Below are 18,763 nucleotides of genomic sequence, written 5' to 3' on the forward strand. Positions count from 1 at the left end.
AAGAAGACAGTATGAAAGTATCGCATTTCATCATGCTTGGTTATATTGTTTTCTTGTTCATAAGTATTCAGATAAAGTGTGTTTATTTCTTAAAAGTATTTAGATAAAGTGTATCTATTTCTTAATGCTTTAAGTTCTGAGAAATTACTGAACCTGTGATCACATGCCTGATATTCCCTTGGAACCCATGTATTTACCCTCCCTTCACTTAAAGTGTGCCAGACACACAAGAGAAAGGCAGAAACAGTACCCTCTGGCCTGCGTGGCCAGCTGCATGTAGGATGAAGATTACTTTGTTTAGGTGGCTTGGCATTAAACATAGGGAAAAATATTTTCACCTGAGAGAAATCAAGGATCCATTTACTCATTGTAAATATGGCTGAAGTTTTCACCTCATAGTAGATAGTTCAAGCAGGAATAATTTAGCCAACAATGTAAAAAGTCATACTGGCAAAAGTATGCAGTTTACTGTAGTGCTACTTGCACCTTCCTTCAGCTGGTTAGTGGCACGGAGCTGTGGCCATGCCAGTTGCCTTCCAGCTGCCTCCACCTGGGACTCATTCTTCCAGCAAGGCAGTTACACCACTGACCTCAGGGAAAGTAAAGCAAGTTCCTGAGAGAAACCACTTCCAAGTTTTACTCCTAGAATGCAACCTTTCTTGGCTTATTTGTAGCCAATATACTGATAAAGTAATTTCCTTCTTCTCGGTCAAGTGACACTGACTTTGGCCATTTTCAATTGTTCTTTCACTACTAATTGCTACGGCACTTGGCTGTAAACTTGACTTGAAATCCTAAGAATGGCTTCTTCTTTCATAAGGGAGAATTATGCCTTCTTTTATTGTTTCTTAGAGCATGAACAGCTCAATGCTGACTTTCATTCAGCTCCATTCTTACCAATGTCACTTCAGGTTTAATGTCACTTCAGTAAAATGTAGATCTCAAGTGAATAATATCCCACACATTCTTTCACTAACCTCTTTCATTGATTCACCAATCCATCAGAAAGCTTCTCTCTAAATCCCCACATCACAAACTGAGCTGCCTTCCCTCCCAGGGGGACCATGAACATGACCTGCTCACTCCTGCCTTTCAAAGTTCTGCCTATTGAAAGCATCATTTGCTCCCCATAATGTCCTCTTTTCCACACTTAGACCTGAGTTTACACAGGGTAAATGAGCTCCTGCTAGTCCTGGATTGAAATTTCTTCTGGCTGTAGATGCCTTCCAGGGAGAGACCTGATTTCTGCTGGTTGAACTCATCATGCCCTTGCAGTGGGAGCAAAGTGTGTGCCACTCATCAGCTGTAGTTCAGGTGTGTAGTCTGAAGATCAATGCAATGGAGGCACTGGCACTAAAATACTGGATTGGGTATTAAAGCCTGTGGGGTGACTTGTTCCACTTACATTTCATTGTCATCCCCTTTTTAATCTCTGCAGCAAACAAAGCTATAAGAAAAACTTCAAATTTTGTGAACTCATCTATGTCTGACTATCATCCTTATCATCTGTGATATATTAGAGCACATGGTGTCAGATTCTAAACTCAAGAATATGTTAACTGGAAACGCTACTAAGATGAAGCATTTCTGTACATGGAGTACATCATATTTAGCCTTAGCTGCCAAATGTAGATATCTGCTTGAATATAGTTGTTTTGCATATGGGCAAAAGTTTACAGCCAATGGAGTGACACAGGCTCCTCCACAGGGCAATGAAAACCACCACTTTAGGATGAGTCAAATTCTAGAGATCCTGGCCCCTCACACTTAATTATGAAGAGATTCTACATGACCAGCTTAGGCTTAGATACCTAACTTTGAGACTCAAATTAGATGAAGTGAATCCTATACTTAATTTTGTTAAAAGGCATTGAATTCAGAAACACTTAAATCCAACCAAGGGGCCAACATTTTGAATATAGGTAAGTATTTGAAAAAAGAAATTACTGTGTCTTACTCACAGTATATCTCAAATTGTTCTGATGTGTATTGGGAAAGCGGGGTATTGGTTAGAAGTACTGGTGATTTTTGCTTTTGAAGATGGCAGTACTCAGTAAAAGCTAAGAAGAGCCAAGCAAAACTCTTAGGCTGAAACTAAAGATCCCCAGGGACTGAGGCAAATGGACTATTTTTAACCTAAAAGGATAGCGTGCCAACAGAATAATATAGTTACAACTACTTTCATGTTGTCAGGTCTGGAGCTCTTCCTCAACATGCCTTCTGTGAAGAAAGTCTATTTTCTGAACAAATCCAGGGACAAAAGCAAAATGCATAGGATTCCAAGAGAATCATTTGTTTAAAGGCTACAAGCCCCCTAATATATGACACCTCTCACCAATTGTTACAGGCTCAGGCTTGCTAAATAACATGGGTGGGAATAATGTAAAAGGGTTTTATTTACTTTAGTGATTTGAAGCTTCCTGTGGAAATAACTCCCAAGTTTCCTGATGGAAGATTTTGTTTATCTTTGCCAAGCACCATCAGGAATCTCAAAATAAAATGCTCTTAGTGTCATTGGGAAACCAGGAAGATAAGGCAGAGCTGTTCCTGTTTCACCCTCTGTAATTGCAAACACACCCATGGGCCTGCTGTGTGCCAGCAAAACAGCCCAAAATGTAGGGAAAGGGGCAGGCTGGAGGAAAAGGGGCTAACACAGTTAAATTTGGCATAGAAGTGTTGTTACAGAGACTGTTTCCATATCAGTAAGCAGAAGAACTTTCAGAAAACACCCTTCTACATTGCTTTTATATAAGGTTCACATCTACTTTTGAATCTTGAATAAGGATTTGTCTTTAAAAGTAAGTCAATGATGGTTCCTCAGAAATGCCCTCCAATTGACAGAAGCCATAGGAAAGCTACTTGAAAACCCATGGACTTCATGTCACACCCCCTCAGGCACAGTGTATAAAATTATATCACTCTCAAATCTCCCAGAGAAAGACAGGCAAGTTGTACTTGAAACCCAGAAAAAAAAAAAAGAGATTTACAGTAGCTTAAGAAAGGGCTTGTTCTTCCCAGGTTCTCTCTCCTAGCACTTTTTTTCCTCAGGTTTACTGTTCCCTGAAGGAGTGGAACATGTCAACTCCAAACTAGGGCTGCTGGGGCAGGTTCTGCCTTCCCACCACCTTCCTAGTGATTTCCACCTACAGAACAGAGACTCCTCACACCACCACAGCCACTGGAATACATGCATTTTCTCATCCCCAGGACAAGACCTAAAGGACACTGCCTCCAAGGAAAGGGATTCTTCCTGTTAAGAACTGGCTTTGCCTCCATCTGCTCTTTGGAGTAATTTCTGGCTTGTCCCTTTTACAGAGGGCAGCAGCTCCTTTTCCTACAAGGGTTCATCCTCTCCTTCTTAGACATTTCTCTTGCTTCTGTGTCTTCATATGGCACCAGCAGACTCAACAACATAAGATAAATTAGCTCTAAATTGTCACACAAGACCTGAAGTATTGGTTTTGGACTCATCAGAAGGAAATACTTTGCAGTGTCCTGTTCACATCCATCAACATTTAAGGGTCTCGGGTTTTTACTCCCTCAGTGTGTTTTTCAGCAAATTCTGGATGTGCCTGTTTCTTGATGTGAAACACATGCTGTACCCAGCCATGGCAGTTTGGTCTCAGCCTGATGGAGGAGAATTATGATGAGCCTAACTGGATTTTTGTAAAGACAACACAGCAGTATTGTTTATACTGCCTTCAGTCAATGGAAGTGAGTGTCAGTAGATGATCAGGACTTTCCATGACACATAACTGAAGTGCTCAGCTCCAGGAACATAAAGGACAAGTTCATTTCAACTTCACCACCATATAAAGAATGTTTGCCTCCAGTCAAGATATTAAGAATTTCCAAGCCATAATAAAGCTGCCACTCCTCTTTCTGAACATCAGCCTTCAAAGGAAGATCTTCAAAGGAAGTCACAATTTTCTGCATTTTCTCATCCAAGCTTTGGTATCAAGGAAAAGGATTTCCTTCTCTTCCTGGTTAAGGTCTAAGAATGTGAGATCTAAGTAGGGAAACTAACACCTTCATGTCAATTCACTAACATACCTGAAACCACCATCAAAACTTTGTTTTGATGAAAGGGAGATTTGAATACAGTGAATGGGGCCCATCAAAATACAGTTTCATTTGGTTTCAGGATGTCCCATGTGGACTTTTGAAAACCAAAGAGTAAGAGTTAGAGAAGGCCAAATTCAGCATCTTTGCACATTAAAAGAGGAACAGTCTCAGTGAATGACTCCCAATGACTGCTCCAAGTTACATGAGAAGTATCCACACAAAGAGGATAATACGGCACCATTGGCACAATAATTTATGGAGACTTAATGTTGTTTAGCTTTCTGTCCAAAAAGACACAATAGGAGACTAGGGATGAAAACAAAACTGTGATTTGAGAGTGGGGACAACAGTCAAGGTGGCAAATGTTCTTGTCACACTTATTATAGAACATGGAGACATTTTTCTTGTTTCTGTAGCAAACAACTTGCCTATATGTCACTTATCTGTTTATACGTCTCATGCTTCTTACCAAATTTCTATATTTATAGATAACTGGCACTTTCTAAATGCAAAAGTGTATTATGATGTGGAGCTTTAACAGCTGTAAACACACACAAACAAAGTTTACCAGGTGAAACCGTCCCAACAGCAACAGTGAATACTCTAAAAAGAAGTGACAAGTGCTCATAGTAGGTGACTCTGTTTAGGGGTGCTAAGGCGCCCATCTGCTGGTCTGACAGGGAATTATGCTGCCCTCTGGGAGGTAAGGTCTGAGATGTTGCTGAGAGGGTGCCACAACTTGTCAAGAGCAAACTGCTATTCATTCTACTCATTCAGGTGCTCATGAGTGATACTGCAAGCTGGAATTTGCGCAGATTAAAGGAAAACTACAAAGTCCTGGAGGTACCAGTGAAAAGGATTGGTGCCAAAGCTCTCTTTTCTTCCATATTACCAATTAGAAGAAAGGGTGTTGTATTGGAAGCACAAAAACAGTTTATTTAAGTCAACAGATCCACACAGCCAGGGAGCAGCTCTGTGGAAAGGGACCTGGAGCAGACAATAAGCTCAACGTGAGCAAACAGGGTATTGCTGTGTCAAAAAACGTCAATAGGCTTCTGGGTTGCATCAACAAGGGCATCACCAGCAGAGATAAAAAAGCCATCATACTCTACCCAGCACCTGTAAGGCCGTACCGAGAATACTGTGTTCAGTTTTGGTCCCCTCTTTACAAAAAAGATGTGGACAGTCTGGAGAGGGTCCAGAGAGGTTCCACAAAGATGATGATCAAAGGACTGTGAAGCCTGCCTTATGAGGAGAGGCTGAGAGAACTGGGTTTGTTCAGCCTTGAGAAAAGAAGGCTTAGTGGAGACATGTTCCAGCATTTAAAGGGTGGCTATAAAGATGTTGGAGACTCCCTTTTTACAAGGAGACACACTGAAAAGATGAGGTTTAATGAGTATGAGTTACTCTGAGGGAGATTCTGTTTGGACACAAGAAGAAATTTTTCACAATAAGGACAATCAGTCATTGGAATAATCTCCCCAGGGAAGTGGTGGATTCCCCAATGCTGAACAAAATACACCTGGACAGGATGCTGTGATTTTGCCAAGAAAGGTTGCACCAGATGATCCTTGAGTTCTCTTCCAACCTGGTATTCCATGATTCTATTATGTGTCAGTCAGAATATTTAAAAAATATAAATTTTGGTCCATGAAATTGGGAGGGAGGACATTTTTTGAAGTAGCTTTTTTTTTTTTTTTATGAAATCTAGTGAGTGTGTATCTACTTTCTTTTGATATTTCTCATAATAGAAATAGAATGAGCTTCACTAAAATCACTCATTAGAATGATAAGCAAGAGAATGACAGCAACAAAAAGATCAGATAAAAGAAAGTAAAAATTAAAAGGCATACATTAAAATTATTTTCCCCTTTGGGTTTAAAGATTATGATTTGGGGATTAAAGTATCTAAATACTTTAACCTTTTTGCCTTTTCTCATATTTTCAAATTAATTATCTTACTTATGATCTACCCTGAAAATTGCTAACAGCCTAAGTACTCTATGAACTACCCCTTAATAAACAAAACAAACCCAAAATCTTTCAACAGAAAACAAATCCTTTGTAATGGCATGTGCAGACTTTGCATTGCTAAATCATGCAATAATTATTCCCAAAAACTCACCATGGGTTGGTTTTTTTTTTCAGTAATTCCTGAAGTAAAACATTTAAAAATTTGTTTGTGAACTTGAAAACATCTAAACACATCTCGTAATGGAAAAATAACTAAAAGCATACTCATATGTGCAGCTAACATTACAAGAATGTTCAGTGCCATGGCCCAAATGACATCCAAGGTTGCCTTTCTCAGAAGAGGAAACAAAATTCTATAGTCTGTACTCTGGCACTTTTCTACCTACAAACTGCCATAGTCCCTGAGATCTGTGAGGGGTATCCCAGACACCCCTCCTCTAGCACACTGCCTGCAGATCCCGGCACTGTTCTAGACACCATGTTGTGAGATAACCTGGTGGGCACCAAGATGAGGCTCTAGCAACCACCAGTATCACACATTAAACTGGCTTACTGGTGTATGAAAATACAGTAAAATTTCATGTATGGAATGATTGCAGAGACTAAATGAACCAAATATGGAATTACAGCTTGCTGCATTTGTAAGCAATTTGTGCCATCCTGGATATTTGGTGGAGGAGTGAGTCATTCACAAATTCAGTGCCCTTAGAAATCCAAACCAGTTTGTGTGAAAGCTACCAGCATCAACCCAAAAGCATAGTATGAGCTTACGAGTGTATACATTACAACAATTCTCAAATTGTGGTTATTATAAAGCCACAATATCCTAACAATTATAATTCTCAGCCCAGGAAACATCTTTGACTGTAGAGGGGGACTAAATCTTACCGGTTACAATAAAGCTGACATTTCTTTCAGATTTTCCCACTTTATTAGATGCCACACAGCTGTAGATTCCAGAAGATTTGGCTTCAGCTACAACGAGAGTGCTAGCAGTCTGCAAAAGAAAGAAGAGGTTTAGCTCTCATTGGCTCAGGAACTGAGTTCCCTTCTGTTTTTCCTAAGCCACCACTGACAGTCCCATGATCCACTCTTTATATTCGTTCAGTGATGGGCATCTCAGGGGCTATTTGAAGGAGATGTCACCATATACAGTTTTAGAAAGTATAGAAGAATAACAGGAAACAAGCTCCTTGGGTGACCTTTACATTATCAGGGCTATCACAAGCAAAAATCTTTGAATGTGTCTTTCAGATCGATTTATCTCTCAATGGTGATGTAATGGTAAGCTACAAAACATGAAGCATGACGCAATGCTTTTCACCCGAGGAGATAAGCAGCCTGCAGTAGGAGAGCCAGACGGTAAAGGGAATAGGTGAGACACGCCTCAGACACTTGGATAATGTGGGGAAAAAACCCACAACATAGGTCCATTCAGCACTAGACTCTTTTGAGTTTAAACTCTTTCATTTTCCCACATATGTGTCAGGTAAACAGATGTTTACCCATGCTCTTTTGTACTATTTTCTCTTCTTGGACTTAATACTTGTATTATTAAATAATAATATGTCAGTTTTATTTACATTGTATTCTATCACCATCTTAAGAGGTCCAGCACACTAAATATTTTCTCAGAGTTATATGACTTGCAGGATAAGACCTTGAAGGGCCAGGGACCAGTAACATCTAATGTGCTTTATAAAAATAAAAACCACTGCAATAATAAGAGTTATACTTTCAGGGTGATGGAAAGACACAGTCTAATGGCTTAGGCACTAAGCAAAACAGGAAAGTTATACAGAAAAAAAATGAGGTGTCATTCTGTTATGGAGCTGAGACATGGGGCATTAACATGGAGCTCATTAGTGTAACATGTTCCCAGTTACAACTTGGTAGCCTAATATTCCATCTTTCAGTCTGCATTTTACTCCTTCTCTAAAACATGCTTTAGCTGAAGTTACAGGCAGAGCTGGGATGGTGACAAAAGGAAATTGTATGGCTGCAGAATCCTGTTGTTTGGAATTATTTGGCTTTTCTAAAAACCTTAAAATCAGTTTTGTGCAATTAATACATTCTTCTAAGTCTGCCTGATTGCTGGAGTTCAGAAACAAGCCCAAGAGGGTGAGTCAGTAATAAATAAGGACCAGTTATCTACATTTCTGCATAAACACTGGTTGACCATTTGCACTGCTTGTGTCTCTACTCAGAGACTTCATAGCTGTTCCCAAACTCCTGGTGAACCCCTGATTAGTATAAATCTTCTGGCTTCCCAAAATCATTCTTTAGTAGGGAGAGTCTATTTCTTTTCCTACTACTCAAGTAAACATAGTGGAGTCAAGTCATTTGATTTTGGCTTATTTGTTTTAGAAGACTGCACTATAGTAAATTATTGCAAATGATGCTAACAGCACCACTATCCAGCAAAACTGTCTCAATGGTCTGCTAACAAACTACATAACATTTCTTACTACAATTTTTCTAAACTACCTTTTCGGATGTTCTGTGAGATGAAAGAGAATCAGTAATACCAGATACATAATTACACACCTTAGAAAAAATAATCCTATTTTGCTAAATTCAGTAGGCTGACCTCTACAAATTTCTAATTATAAAGCATGGGTTCAGCTCTGTCTCTATTTTGTCATTCTCTTTGAATTTCTTCAAGTTTTTAAACATAATTTTGCAAAGTGCAGACACAGGGCCCAGCACCAGGATTCCTGCAGCTATTTTATCAACATTAACTCAGAACAGAAGGAAGTCCCATAATGACTACAACAGAAGGCTAATGTGGGTGCTTAAAAACTATTTCTGCCATCCCAGACTTTTTCTGCTGGTTGGTATTAACTCTTTGCCCAGGTAGCAACTGTGACCTAAAACACACAGTGAAGGAGAATGAAGCTCTTGTTCTCTGACTCCAGGACACCTGTCTTTATCCTACTATACAGAGAGGCAGAACATTTCTGAGCATGAAAAATATGTGCCAATATATGCCTCCCAAAATTACTCCAATGGTTTGAAAAATTTTTTGTAGTATCAGACCGTATTTTGTCCTTATATCATAAGATATTAATTTTTAATTTAAAATTGTGCATCCAATCCTGAGATTTACTGCTGCAGCCAACTGCGATGTGATTATTACTTTTATTACACTGAGGATGATGCATACAGTTACGCTAAAGCAGCAGGACCTTGGTTACTTACATACACAAGATGCTTCTTGAGTATTAAATTGCCTGAGAGAACATTCATCAGCACTAAATGTCAGTTATTTAAACTGTTAGCTTCTCCCCAAGCACTGTTTTGGTTTTGACCAACTTGCACTGTCCCAAATACTTCTCTAGTATGGGCCAAGGATCCCTTCCAACAGGCAGCTTCCATGTAAGCAATGTCTTTTTGGAAGGCAAGGGAAATATATATTATGAGCACAGGAGGCCTTAGTGCCAGAGAGCAGTCATTGATATGTTTACTTGAGTAAGCAGAGAAAGCCATGGCGTCTAGGAAAAAGCAAGACTGACTTTGCAACAGAGCAGAATATTTTAGGGACAATACCTCAGCATAAATCTTTTAGCTTATAAATAAGTCATACGGATAAGATAACATCTCTTTAAATAGTTTGTGAGCCCTCCAGTGGTGCGGTCTGTGTTTTGCGTTGTGGATGCCAGCCAAAGCCCACCAGAGGAGCAGTGTGTACAAAACTGAGCCTGGCACGTTGCTGTTTATTGAGCAACCATGGCTGTTTGAGATCAGCCTGTGCAGCACAATTCCTCTGTATAGTTATTGCAGCAAAAGAGGCAAACGTTCTTGCAACCTTGTATCATCTGGCTTCCCAACAGGGAGTTTCAGATCCTAGATTTGCAACCACGTTATATACAGAAAGCCTGAACCTAGTTTGCCAGAACAGGCAAATCCTTCCTGGTATGCTTGGTATCTTGAGTATCATCTGTCCACAAACCCCATTTACCACTAAAGTTTTGGTCCTTTATTCCTTCTTTCTAAACCCGTCATATCAGCTGAAGCACTATGCTACGAGCTCATCTCAAAGGCAGGGGCTAAGGACATAAATCCCATATTGCTGCAGCTTCAGCTGGCAAATAAAAGAGGCATAAAGCAGAAAACCTAAGAAATGAAAATGGAATTTACAGATTTGTTTCTGGTGGAAACTCATGAGGCAAAGACTGAGGGACAAAGACAGTGCAAAGCAACTGGCACGATCACTATGTTGGAGACAGAGTGGGCTGGTCTTTCCCTTGGAGGGTCTGCTTGAATTTTTCTTTTCTCAGAGTAGCTGAGATAGAGGATTACCACTGCTTTAGCTGAGAGGCAGAGAAGCAAGATGAGTTTTCAGAAGATGATTGGCAACATGACTCTTGCGTGACTCCTCGAAGGCCTCTGCAGACACTGGTATAAACACCCTCTGTTCAGAGATTGCTGTCCTGACTTCCTGAAACAGCCCATATATTTAAAAAACAAAATAGTGGCCTTTCAACATAAAGCAGGTTAGTGCAAGTGTGTCAATAATTTCTGATTCCCTACTAGTTATGCTTTTAAGAACATGTATTTGTTTAAAAAAAAAATAAGAAACCAAATGAAAACATGTTCTATTCAAGCCCTTGGATCTACCTTTGGCTAAAAGCATATTATTTAGGAAGACCCATATCTAAATACTGGTATTGCACTCTTGGATTGGTCTGTTTGTGCCAAAGGCATATGAACTGTGTGCCTCACATGTTGGCGAGGAGCATCAGTGCAAAACATCTGGACAACACGTTTTACCTTCAGGACCACCATGGAAGAAACAACAAAATATCTCCAACAGCAGGACATGAATATAGGCGGGAGAGTACCCTCTGCTCCCCCCCACTCCGGGGTCAGACAGGCAAGTCACTGCAAGGTGCTGCTCTATAGCAAGCAGAGCTGCAGTTTCCCTCTGCATGCTGCCCTCCCAGACTGAACACAGCTGGCTGCCTGGTAAGGAATCATGGCACAGACAGCCACACCAGGGCACCCCCTGCCCTCCTCCCATGGGCCACGGATAGAGCAAGGCAGCACTTGATTCACACCTCCCTTCTGCAACCAAGGCAGGCAATCAAGTTCAGGAGCCGGAGGGAGCTGCAGCTCAGCAGCAGCAGGCGCCAAATTCTGCTGGTTTTAATCTCATGAAGAGCTTGACTCCACTGGCACCTCGCAATGATCTGCTTGAAAGTGTTGACAGCGATTGTAGTAGCACTTAAGAAGGCTCCAGAAGAAGTTACTAAGTGCTGAAGAGAGGCAAGCAACATTTCTGCTGCCATCTTTAACATGATTTCTGAGGAAGATCACACTGTCCATATGTCCATCTGTCTGCCAGCCTGTCCATCTGTCTGCCAGTATCCTCTCTACCCCTACGTGCTCAGTAATTTTTTAATCCATTGTCCATTTTCATCTAAAATTGTCTGACAACTCAAAGCGCAAAGATCTCATGCATTTCATGAAAACCAGCTGCTGGGTAGAGAAGAAAGATCAAAATGTTGCTGTAGTGAGCTAAACAGCTTTCTCTTCTGCTTTAGGTTCCAGATGGACAATCTGCACAGATGTACTGGCCAGACACAGGGCATGTATCATGATTGAGAAAAGACACAACACATGCTTCCTCATCTCATCAGTAATGTGGGGATATGGAAGAGAGGTAGAGGTTTAGGGCTTGGCATAGAAGACACAGGACAGATGGACCCATTGTATTTTGCATGGTCATGCCTTATCAGTCATGAAGGATTGACTCTTCTGACCATCTAGCACTCCACCTTAGTGTTGGGAGTTTTAATACTACCCTGAGTCAGGTTGACCCATCATTGCCAGCCAAACTAGAGATGGACAAAGGCAAGTCTAGGTTTCGTCTTGCAGAATCATGTCACAGGGCCATTACTTTCCATTCTCCATAAAACCAAGTGGCTTTGTCACTCACAAGGGATGGGACCACTAAAAACCTGTGTCAGTAAGTTATTTATGCAGTGGTAAACAAAGTTATATATATATATATATATGTACATATATATTTTTATATATGTACATATATATGTACATATATATATATTTATACACACACACACATACATGCATGACAAACCACAATTTCATGCATTATTACCCTCTATACACAGTTCTTGAAGGCATATCCTGTGACACAGAGCCAGCTTTAGTGGTACCTGCTGTTGTCAGTGAGACCCCAACATTTGCTAACAGCAGAGGGGTGAGGCAGTCAGGGACATTCTGTTCCATTTCAGTTTCTCAAGAATGTGATTCTATAGGTTATTTCCCCAAAACCAGGGGGTTTTGTCTCACTCCCTCCAACATTTCCCTGTACTCAACTGCCCTCTTGTCTACTGCCTCCTTCCCTCGGATTTATCATCCTTTCTTCTCAGCCCACACGTTTTACTTTCTCTCATGTGAACTCGCCCTCTTAGTGCTTTTCTTGCACATTCTCCATACCAAGGATCCTGGTCAACTTCTCCTGCAGCACCCTGTCTCTTCTAACCCTTTACAAGGGGTACTGACTCCTTTCAAAGCTGTTGATAAACCAGTCTGTGCCTGCACACAGAGGAGTGAACACATGCCTGTATGTATGCACTGGTAACAACGAATGCACCAGCTCTTTGTACCTTATAATTGCAGGTCATTCGCAGATTGACATTTTAATGAACACTGACCACGCAAAGAATAATAATCAGTATTAACCCTCAGTTATACATAGCAGTTAACTTTAGCTGGGAACACTGAGAACTGATGGGTTTTAGTAGCTGAATGACAGGAGAGTGTCTGTGACCTGTTTACACGATAAGCCTAAGAATAGCGCAACTTTGTAGGAAGTGACTGAAATGTCCAGCAAAATGAGAATTAAAACTTTGGGTGGGGTGTGATGGTTTTAGTCTAGGCCTTCCTGGTAACCAGCTCAAATCACTTCAAGTGTTGTGTTATGATTAAGTATTACGGCTTATGTTACATAGTTCTTCCATTATACCACTCGAGTTTCTCAATGTCCTTTTAGAGAGGCTTCAGCGGAAATGTTACTAAAACACTGTTGTCACGGTTTCTCTGTCATCAGAAGAATAATGTAGCGCAGGCTTCCTGCACTACTTTAACTGCACAGACACAGGGTTTGAGGTTTTTCTAACTTTAAAATATACTTGTGGCTACCCTGATAACCACAGAGAAACAAACAACTAACCGCAGAAAAGAATAAACTGGAGGCACTCAGGTGTTGCACATACAGAAAATGTGTGGAACTGGCACAAAGTCTTTAAGAAGGTGAAAACAGCTACTTTGATTGCTAAAGAAACCTTTTGATAATTCCTTTTTCATCTCTTCCCTTGCTTACAGTAATCTCATCCTGTGACCACCCTCATTTCTCCTTTCATACTAACCCAAATGTGCAGCCTATTTCAGTTTCTTCATCCATTTCCTACCCCTTTGACTCCCACATCTTTGTCATTTCCATTGAGCTTTGAGATTGTTTCTACTGTGCTTGCTGTGTGGGGGTGTGAATGTGGCGTAGACACTCTGTTCAGATTGCAGGGCACCACTAATGTGGAAGTGCCTCAGAGAGCTGTTCACAGCTGCTTGCAGTAGCAGAACTGCTCACAGCAGTCCATCAGACCCAGACACTTGTGATGACGTGCTGCATTCAGTGAGCTCAGTGCTATTAACAGCTTACAATATTGCAGCAGATGAGGAAGGGTTCTGTTTGGACTGTGTCTCTCTGAATTCGCTCTGGGAGACTAAGAATGACTCCTGGGCTGCAAAGAATGAAAAGTCATAGACTCCCACGGATTTAAGAAAATAATCCTGGATGCTCCAGAGCAGCTGTGTGTGCACAAATCATGCAACTCTCAGCCTGGCCAGGAACCTGGGCTTAGAGAGCATTTTCTACTTTACAATAGCAATCCAGCTGTGCTTGAAAAGCTACGGAAGAGAAGCAAAAATAGAGAAACTTCAGAAAGGCTGTGAAAAAGCTGAGTAAAGAGACTGTTTTGCTGATGCTCCCCTTCCCATAGGGACCAGGAGGAATAAGGTAAAGCAAGATAGAACTTTCTTGGTTGAACTAAACAGTAAGAAGACAAGGAATACCAAAGAGAACCAATAAGTTTCAGTGCAAAATTTTCTGTGCAGAGACCATTCCTTGATTCATTTCTGGGCCCATTTTTCAAAAAGGGCTGTTTGCCAAAGACTTCAAACAAACCCAGCAGTTCTGCCGCAAGGACCCATTATTAGCATCTTCCTCTAGGGAGGAATTTACTCGCTGTTGACTGGAAGTTGCTTTGACATTTCAGCCACTCCTCTTACATTGTCTCCAAAATACATGGCACACAAGAAGAATGACATCTGATCATTAGACAGTTCCTTCTGCACCCTTTGAGCAGGTAGGATTTCATCCATAGCACAGCTATATTTCTTCTGGAAAATAACTGGTTCTTATCACCTTGTTCATCATTCCCCCTTTGGAATAGACTGTATCTTCCTGTGCCTGAAATGATTTCCCTTTCCTCCTTCAAATCCCTCCTTATGTCACATTTTTCATGTGCTTTCCTACGACAGTCTACCCTAGGAAGCTGTTTGCTTCCATCTTTGCCTTGATCTTTAAGCACGTAGAGCTGGACAGCTAAATAGAGCAAATGCCTCACTGAGATCCAGCCCATTCCCATGCACTGGAACAGTGCCATGAACACCTGTGGTACTTTCTAAATAATATAACAGCAGGGGAAAATGCAGTCCCAGATCTGATTCTTGGCTGCATGTAAAACCCTCTTTGTTCTGCAGTGTGTGAAAGGGCCCTAACATGAGAATAATTACAGTTTATACACATTTTCATATGCTGAAGACTGAAGGCAGCCATCAAGGAGAAGAGACCTATAACCCCAGCACCTTTAGAATCACAAAACGCATTTTGGTGGCCTTAAAAATGACCGGCCTAGAGAAAGATAGGCTTTGAAATTTATAATCTATTCAGACATTATTGCCACAAACTAAACAAGCCTGTGAAAACAGATGCTGTGACAGTGGCATGGATGGCATTGTGCGTCTTTGTCTTAGCAGCTCCTAGCACAGGCTACCCAACCATACCAAATCAGTCTCATGTCTAAGCCAGGGAAGTGCAGCTGATCTAGGACATCCTTGATTTGAAGGCTTTAACTGATGGGCAATCCTCCTCAGCCCCTGGCAAGTTAATCTGATTGGCTTTCTCTCTTACATTAGCTACCAACAGACTACAGGGCCACATGCCCTTCAGAATTGTGTACATCTCCCCATGGCCCATAAACGAATGCTTCACCTAGACAAGACACTTAACATTTAGATGGTTAATATCACTGGGATGAATCCCAAGGATGAATCCTTGCTCTCTCTGAGATCTCTCTCAAACTTTGTTTCTCTAATCTGGATTCATTTGGCTCCTTAAATTTTTTATTCCAGAAAAGACTTGGTCATCTAATCATCTAGGACCACATCTGTGAATAAACTCTAGTGAGAGTAAATTGTTTAATTCTCATAGGAAAAACAAAACGAAATTGTGCAATTGCACAACATTACTCAAAGATGGCCTGGAACCCTGCCCCTGTGCTCCTGAGGTAGCCCCAGATACTACACACCATGTCTAAGAGACCAGTTATAGTGAAACCCACTGGTACACTCTCTTGGCACGTCACTTATCTTAATACAACTGTCTGTAGAAATAAATGCATCTCTGCACCTCAGCAAATAAATACCAAGTATGAAAGTTATCTGCATATATGCAGATTTTCAAATCAAAACAACATAAAAACACTGGCTTCTTCACTGTTACCTCGATAGCATCTCACAGTGGCTCTTTAACACATGCTCTCACACAGAAAGGTTACCTGCTCCTAGGAATCATACCTTATTTTTGCCCTCTATTACAGCCGTTCGCTCAGTGATGCTCTGGATCCTGTTTCCTATGTTGCTGCCAGCTTTCACGATGAAAGATCCCTCAGTATAAAAACAAAAGCCGTGCCTGAAGACAACAATAATCAAAATTTTATTAATTCAGTGGTAGAAATTCAACACATAAGAAAAAACAATTGTTGTGAAAACAGTGATAAGTCAGGGAAACTGTGGGTGCTGTGATGGCCAGGTAAGTATAGTTATTTTTCATTAAATGTTGAGGTTTGGAGCCCAATAATTGGACCCACTTCCACAGTCCCTCCTTGAATATTAGCTCTCTGGAATCAGTGTTCACATTTAATCCACTGTGGACCAGGAGGTCAGAATTTACAGTCAGAGCCCAAACATAGGGCTGTGCAAGACCAACATCCTATTTCCAATGCTCTTGTTTTTAGACATCACCATGATTCAATGTTGGCTTAAAATGTGAGTTCATACTCCTTTTAGCCTTTAATTTAAGACAAATTATATTTTGTTCAATACTTTATGGAATCATAATGTATTGGATGCTGATTTACTATTTGCAGGTTCTTTTTGTTATAATGAGATATGACACTGGTAGTCATTTTAGAATATTTTCTTTAGTTCAATTTTCAAAATGGTAAAATATCAATACTAAGGCTCAATGATTACAAGACACACAGTAAAAATGAGCATAATCTTGCAAATTAACAAAACAAAGTTAAACAAAACTAAATGACAAGGGGATTTAAATGATAATTTAACTAGGAAAAAATCAAAGTCATCTTAACGAATGGAAGTCCCAGAGAAAAAATATTTTTGCCTTATGCAACAAATTGGCTTCTAATCAAAACATTCAGGTGTGGTCACGGTAGAGCTAATTTGTTTCTCAAAGTACACATGGAAATAAACACAGTGGAATGTTTCTTAAATGTTGTCTGACCCTGTTCTTCTTTGAGAGTATCTAGTCTAGCTTTTCATTGAAAATTAAGTTGTTGCTTGTTCAATTCTAGTTCCATTGGCAGAGACTAACCCTTCAGCCAGGTGAACCACTTTCACATTTCCTTTGATCTTCCATGGATTTGAAAGCCAATGACTGTAGTATCTGTAATCAAATAGTTCTGACACGTATAACAGTTGTTTAGAGAAATGAACTGTAATGCCCAGTGACTGGATAACAAAATGTGATGCAATCCTGACCAAAGAATGAAATTCATTTCCTTTCAGCCAACTGTGCACTTTGTTTAAATTTTGTGTTGTTTAGAATATCAATAGTACAATAACTTTACATGCTTGTTTTTAATTTTGCAGCTTTCTGTCAAACTGGCCAGTGCCTTAGCAGGTATTACAGCTTAAAGAAATGATGACATGGAATCTAACTTGGGCTGTAGCAAGGGATTGTCTGCCCCAATTTCACCACATGCATTGAGAGGATCAGTGCATTGAAAAGGCCAAAAAAACCCAGGAGAAGGCCATGGAGATTCAAGCACGGAAAGAGGTCAGGGAGCAATAGCATGGCAGAAAAGCCCTATCAACATTACTTTTTCTTTCAGACTCTGGTTTAAAAGCCAGCTTGTAATATATGACTGTTGAGGCTAGTGTTGCAATAATAAAGGCACTTGATGCATTCTAATGGGAAAATATGGTTAAAAATTATTCAGAAAGGAAGATGTCATTTACTTTGCACATTTAATGCTCCAAGAAGTCTGGATCTCTAGCAAGACTAAAACACAGAAGACGTGATAATTTTGGTAAGTTGGTAACATTTCCATGCCATAGTTGATATCAGAACTCATTTTGTGATGCCAGTACTGTAGGCACACAAACAGGAAGTATCAAAAGCACATCCCTGTGACTGGATGCAATCTGTACAGGAAAACGGACGCACCAAAACCTCACTTGACATATACTAAAAGTACCTCCCAATTTTTTTTCCCCCACAGAATGCATTTATATTTCTTTGTTAAAATGCTGAAATTTTGTACTCTTTACCATAAAAGTCCTTACAGAGACATATATTTTGGTAAAGAAGAATATGCATATTCAGAAGCTGCTTGTGCATCTCTAAAAAGCACCTCCAATTTTCTTTCTTGCACTTCTGTAGCCTCCAGACTTAGTTACTATTATTATACTCTTCCTCATAATTCCTTAAGAAGACTATATATATTTGGGTTGCAATGTCTTAGGTATGAGGACAATGTTACATCTTTGTTGATGCTTAGCACAGTGAGGTGCTGATTACTCATTAATACCATAAAACAAACACCATCATAACTACAATAACATCACAATAACAAGACATGTAAAATGCTAAATGAAATATTAGCCCCAGAGGTACATCTGTGAACTCTACTAACTTCCCATACCATTCTACATCTAAACTTCTGACTACTACTGCAATTATAGTAGAAACTCAAATACACTTCATAGCTGTTGCCCATGGTTTTAATAAAAGAGGAGTCACAGTCAAGCTGAGAGTACTATATCCATCAACCACCAGTACACAGTTGGAGACATGAATAGCTCTACAGATTGCTGGATTACCAAACGTTTACAGATCAGCTGCAGCATGGCTGCCAGGCAGTTTGAGTCTAGTCCTAGACTCAAACTCATCCTTTTGGATGTAGAACCAGATGCTTTCTCTCATCAGCTGCCAAATGCCTTCATTTTAACCTCAAATACACTAACGTAGCTTTAGGAGTAGCACACAAGCTATGAGCACTTTTCTTACCTGGTTGCTCAGGTTAATACTGCAAGGCATCCTGCCTCTTGCTGCTGCCAGGGGTGCCATGTGAAAGACACTGCCTAAGCCAGCAGCATCAGGTAGAGACGG

General features: G+C 40.4%; 1 protein-coding gene across 1 annotated transcript in view; it reads right to left on the minus strand.

The window, feature by feature from the left end:
* The window catches only part of FLT1 (fms related receptor tyrosine kinase 1), a 111,334-nt gene that overhangs the window by 42,572 nt on the left and 49,999 nt on the right, over positions 1-18,763 (minus strand). Inside the window, exons 11-12 of the mRNA XM_050331215.1 lie at positions 15,925-16,039; positions 6,928-7,036 (exon numbers count right to left, since the gene is read on the minus strand). Of these exons, the coding sequence (XP_050187172.1) occupies positions 6,928-7,036; positions 15,925-16,039 (224 nt within the window). The remainder of the gene's footprint in view (positions 1-6,927; positions 7,037-15,924; positions 16,040-18,763) is intronic.

Source organism: Myiozetetes cayanensis, unplaced genomic scaffold (genome assembly GCF_022539395.1).
Source record: "Myiozetetes cayanensis isolate MyiCay16 unplaced genomic scaffold, myiCay2020 scf5-8, whole genome shotgun sequence".
NCBI classification, from domain to species: Eukaryota; Metazoa; Chordata; class Aves; order Passeriformes; family Tyrannidae; genus Myiozetetes; species Myiozetetes cayanensis.